The sequence below is a fragment of the Capsicum annuum genome, chromosome 1 (genome assembly GCF_002878395.1).
Source record: "Capsicum annuum cultivar UCD-10X-F1 chromosome 1, UCD10Xv1.1, whole genome shotgun sequence".
Lineage (NCBI taxonomy): Eukaryota > Viridiplantae > Streptophyta > Magnoliopsida > Solanales > Solanaceae > Capsicum > Capsicum annuum.
Window position 1 is genome coordinate 238,862,103 of NC_061111.1, and position 5,685 is coordinate 238,867,787.

Here is a 5,685-nt window from a genome sequence, read left to right on the forward strand (position 1 = left end):
GGGTAGTATCGGAAGAATATAATTATATTCTCTTGATTTATAAAAGAGACAACTAAATTGAAACAAAAATTTTAAGAAGAAGTAGGTCAACTAATATGAAATGAAGGGAGTAAAACTCACTGATTATATGAGTTATTCAAATATAAAATAAGTAAAAAAAGTGAGTTATCCATTGAATATAACTCTTAAAATATGTGAGATAAGTGCATAACTTTATTAGTGATGTAAGATATGAATATGATGCTAAAAATATATGAGTTATACAAAACAAATTATATACTATAAAACTAGACGTAAGAATGGAGTATATGCTCATTAATTGTTATCGATTATACAACTAATTTTTTTTTTAAAACACATAGAGAAAGTTGTTACATCTACTTTTAAAATATATCATGCAAAGTTGACATGTCCATAAAAATTGTCAGTGAGTCAGAAAAAGTACTATTAGAAAAAGTGTAAAATTCACAAAAAAAAATGAGTTATCCTTCTTAATTTTATAAAACTCACACATTCACACAATTAATAAGCTTTATACATATATATATATATATATATATATATATATATATATATATATATATATGCTTATTAATTATGTGAGCTATGCAAATATAAAATAAGTAATATTAGTCATAATGAGTAGCGACAACATTCAGTGGTAACTCGTATTTACGCCCAATTTAGGAGTAATATTAGTCACAAAATTGTATGGACTAGGGAGTTGAGTTTGTTTTCATTTTCTTTGATCGTATAATCTTTACCATGATTTTTAAAGTATTTTGTTCTAATATATGAAACTTGTTACATTTCACATTTTTGGTAACTGTATATGTTGACGCTATATATACATTGTTTAATAATAAGTGAGCAAGGTTCTTTTGCGTAATAACTAACGATAATTGATTGCTATATCAAAATAATTACTGAGCTTTATAAAATCACATAATTAGTGAGCGTTACAAAATTAAAATAGATTTAAAAATAAGTAAATATATCAGTTTTTTTTTTTTATATAAAAATTTAAAAGATAAATTGATTGCTCACATAATATGTAAGTTTAATAAAAATTCACATAAATTATAAAAATAAATATAACTCACTTAAAAAGTGAGTTATGTTTAAAACCAAAAAGTATAACTAGGTATAAACCAAAAAGAGATATAACCTTTAGTGAGTTATGTAGAAATAAAATGCATTAAGTGAGTTATGTACTTTTTAAAAAATCTAACGCCGTTAGCCAACTACAGTTAAAAAGAATTGATATAACTCACTTGAAGCATTTTTTCGTCACATTTTATATACATGACATAATTTGATACTTTTTTTTAATTTCATGGCCTATTTTTGATTCCGGACGCTACACGTGAAGTGATATATAGAAAAAAATGACTCTCATTGACAAAAAATCCCTCTTGGTGCAATGGATCAGCGCTCACTTTTGCTTAAGTAGTATTGAGTTGTATTGAACTCAAGCCCTCTTCTAACTTAAAATAATAAGACTATATCAATGGACCAAAGATATATCATATTAATAAATGTGGTGATTAATTTTCGTTTCTTATATAAATATCTTATGATACATTTTTCAATTACAAGGGTTTGTAAGACATCCACCTTTTGAGCATGGCCAGACATTCACGAGGCTTATACTCTGGTGCAGTATGCCCTGCTCCCTGAAAACAAAAATAGATAAATAAAGCAATTTTAACACCAACTGTTTTGACAAATTTTTTGCACGACTGAGTGACTAGTTTGATAGGAGGTTTTCTTGCCTTCACAGTGGCAAAAGTCATTTGATTTGAGTAACTTCTCGTGTAACTGAAATCGTCCAGACGAAAAAAAGAAAAGAGTTTAACATCAGTACACTGACAGAGTTTATGAATAATGTACATAATACACTTTTTTAAGCATCCAGAATGTACTAACCCGGCAACTTGATTGTCAACGGTCCAAGTACGCCAATCATCAAGAACGGAGTAGTTTAGAGATTTTATCCATGCTTGAGTTGATTGGAAGGTAACACCCATGTCATGATCTCCACTGCTCAATTCGATAAAACATAGAGAACTTGTTAGTTACACTACGATAAACTTTAATTATTTCTGCTTTTAGTTATTCCAATGCTGTAAACAGAATAAATATTTATACTCAACCTGTATATAAGAGACCTGTAACCTTTGCTGCTGAGGTTTTCATGATATGGTATGCTATTAATGACCGTCTTTTGGTATTGCAAAGTTGCACATCTGTCCCATTTTCCAATAGTCCCCTATGACCAAAAGAGTATTTGATTATCTGTTTGTCTTAGTTAATTTCTAAGCATTGACAATAAGGAAATAACTAGTGAATCTATTGGATGCTATCACAAATTAAACTTATATTTATTTAATGATGTGTAATGTCCATTAGCATACCTTCCGAATGCTGAGGGCGTCTCTAACTTGACCATCATCAGCCCAATGATAAGAAAGTTTGTACCAATCCGTCTAAAGCAATTGCGTTGTAAATTCTTGTAAGCAATTTAATTTAACATAGAGAATGGAATTACTTTGTAATCTCTAGATTATCTTTGAAGATAAAACGACGAATACTCACGCGACATTTCAGTGCAGGAAGTTGTTGAGGATTTCTAAGTTCATGAAGAGATCTCCTTTGGCCAAACAGTAAGTGTGGCCTTGGTGAAAAAAACTCACATTTGGGTTCCAAAATATGGGGATTATTTATTCCTTTAAGAAGCTGCATACAAGGTCAGTATTTTTAATGAACACCTATTTAATGCCAAATAAAACAAGCATATGATATATAATTTTAGTGCAAATAGAATCCCACCTCTTTGAAAGTCTGAACATCTTGCAAGCACAGTATATTGGTTGGATTTATATTAAGGTATTCTCCTTTACAGTTGGTCTTCAAGGACTGTTTCAGAAAAGTAAGCAAGTAAGTGTAAGTAATGTTAATGACAGTGTACAAATATAACACCAAAGAAAAACCAACCTCATAGAGTTCATCAGAAATAAGCCCCATTCCATAAGCAAACAGAATTTTATAATTGTCTTCACCTTTAAAAGTCGATGGATTTCCGAGTAAGTATCCCTGAAGCAATTCAAAAAGTTCACTATTTGGTGCAAAGAATGTTTGTTGCAAAATAAATATTTGCAACAATTTCACTACGAGTTGGTATATACATGATGGATGATCAGTTTATCACTAGGTGAAACAAATTTATAAGAAAAATGCCAAACCTTAAGATTGATAAATGGTTTGGTTTCCATTTCATTCTCTGCAATATCACAAAGCCATAAAATGTTAGAACATAGCACTAAATCAGTAAAGTAACTGTAATTGTTCGATTGCATATATAGTCTTACTAATTCCTATAATTTGAGTAATAATTGGAACAACCATCCCCGAGTACGAGTCTCCCCCAACATAAAATGGATTCCTTAAGAATTCTGGGTGATCGACGAACCACTGCAAAAAACATTCTGAAAAGAATTATTCAACCAACTAAATACTCATAAAACAGCAGGGTAGTTAATATAATTCTTTCCTTTTGAAGATCAGACGCAAAGACGGAGAAACTAACTGAAATGTGATAATTGACAGTTGATACAGAACCAACATCCAGAATTAGTTGCAATTTATATATATATACAAACATTTTTCGACGTATTCCAAGAACTACATTGTCAGCATTTGATAAAAGAAGAATCAAAGTACGCTATCTGAGGCCTTAGACCTTCTATGCTGACGAGAAGTCACAAATAATGATGAATCTAATTACCTTGTGAAGGAACTGATATACATGCTCACTTGCTTGTAAATCAGATGATTGAAGAGCTGATGGAGTTGTCGCGTAGGAAAATCCAGTGCCCACTGGAAAGTCTAAGAAAATAATGCTCGCCGTCTAAAAATTTCATGACAAGTTTTAAGATTTTTAAATTGTACACAAACTTTATGTACCGTACAAAAGCTTATAATCAAATACTCTCACCTTTGTCCATGAATAAGGATTCAGAATCATTGTAGGTAAACTCCCATTGTATTCCACTGGCTCAAAAGTTATTGGTCCTTCATATTCATAGTTTAAAACTTCAGAAAATATCTCAATAACTTGTAAAAAGCCAGAAACTTTTATGATTCAAATCAACCACTCCCTCTGTTTCAATTGGTTTGTCTTACTTGCCTTTTATTCCGTTTAAAAAGAACCTTTCGTTCCTTTTCTGAAAACTTTCTAATTCTAACTTTTCGCTTGATATGTTTGAGACCAAAATATTAAAAGACAATTTTGTTCTGTTCGACATATTTCTAAGTTTAAGACCACAAGATTCAAAAATCATTTTATTTTCTTAAACAAGTAAAAACTAGACAAACAAATTAAAACAAAATGGAGGGAGTACTACTTTTATTTGAGGTGTTCTAGTCTAAATTGCCAATGATCCCACCCATAATTTAACATGTCATGCATAGTAGTATGACAATTTTTACTAGGTTACCAATAAACGTTTATCTTATAGATCAATCCAATAAAAGATTATTTCTATGTCAGTTCATAGAACTTAAACTAGAATAACGTACCAATCTCATAGACAAGGCCAGATAAAGCAGAGCAACCAGGGCCTCCAGTGATCCAAAGCATTAGAGGGTCTGATTCTGGATTTGACTCCGACTTTATAAAATAATAGAATAATTGCACATCTTCTGAATCACCAACTCCAACATACCTGGAAGTTGGAACCACCAACAAAAAAAAATCCATTTTTATACAAATTTAGTTAATTCACTTCAAAAATTAAGACCATAATAATATGTTCATAAAATTCCCACAAGAAGCAACAAACATATCTGGAGGGCAAGACACTAATGTACCAGACTTCCTGGCAAATGAAGAGCATAGCTATGACTCTTCCTAGCATGGCCACGACACTTACGAAAGATCAAATTTTTTTTCAGTATTTTTCGATGTACAAAAAAAAAAATAAAAATAAAAAATAAAAAATCAACAAACATATTAAGGAGACAAATCGACTTATTTCCAGTTTAATTTCTCACCCTGTTTCAAGTTCAAAAGGAAGGGGCCCTTGAAATCCTGGAAGAAACTTCACTGTTGTACCAACTGTTGCATGCCCTGCAACAAGAAGAAGTAAAAACAAATTGTAGCATAGCTTTGTTTTTGCCATAGTTTTTATACAACAAAGTTCTCTTAAAGCTAAGTTTGTCATACATATATAGAGAGAGAGACAAGCATTACTCCGTTTTATTTTACTTTATACCCGTATGAAAAGACGACGTTTCATTTTACTTATCCATTTTAGCATGTTAAGAGAGTTGATTATTTTTCTTTCATAATATCCTTACTCAAATTTAGAGTTTCAAAGTATCATTGAGGTTAATTTAGGAAAAAACACTTTCAGTTGAAAGTTTTTCTAAAGGCACAATACATAAACATGCCATTTAACTTCGCCACATATCACATCTATGACCTCCAACTTTAGATTAGTGCAAGTTGGCACTTAAACTTGTATAAAGTTGAACCAATAGACACATATGTCATATGTGACTTCCTAAGTGGCCAATTCTTGTCCTACATGTATTATGCCGCATAGGACGTGTGTGTCTACTTATTCAACTTTATACAAATTAAAGTGCCTACTTATCAACATGTTATTAATGAAAATGCCG

General features: G+C 30.9%; 1 protein-coding gene across 3 annotated transcripts; it reads right to left on the reverse strand.

Moving 5' to 3' along the window:
* Window positions 1-1,511: 1,511 nt before the first annotated feature.
* LOC107848072 (serine carboxypeptidase-like 17) lies at window positions 1,512-5,419 on the reverse strand. 3 transcript variants are annotated; one of them, XM_016692748.2, is made up of 14 exons: window positions 5,056-5,419; window positions 4,582-4,727; window positions 3,998-4,074; window positions 3,788-3,910; window positions 3,372-3,474; window positions 3,246-3,283; window positions 2,998-3,096; window positions 2,833-2,919; window positions 2,599-2,739; window positions 2,418-2,489; window positions 2,157-2,272; window positions 1,930-2,043; window positions 1,776-1,821; window positions 1,512-1,676 (listed from the first exon to the last, which is right to left on the reverse strand). In XM_016692748.2, exons 1-14 carry the CDS (start codon window positions 5,223-5,225, stop codon window positions 1,593-1,595), a joined length of 1,416 nt encoding a protein of 471 aa, XP_016548234.2. In that variant the 5' UTR covers window positions 5,226-5,419; the 3' UTR covers window positions 1,512-1,592. The 3 variants fall into 3 exon arrangements, with proteins under 3 accessions (XP_016548234.2, XP_047256635.1, XP_047256639.1); XM_047400679.1 differs by having other exon boundaries at window positions 1,512-1,669; window positions 5,056-5,341; XM_047400683.1 differs by having other exon boundaries at window positions 2,172-2,272; window positions 5,056-5,286.
* Window positions 5,420-5,685: the final 266 nt, after the last annotated feature.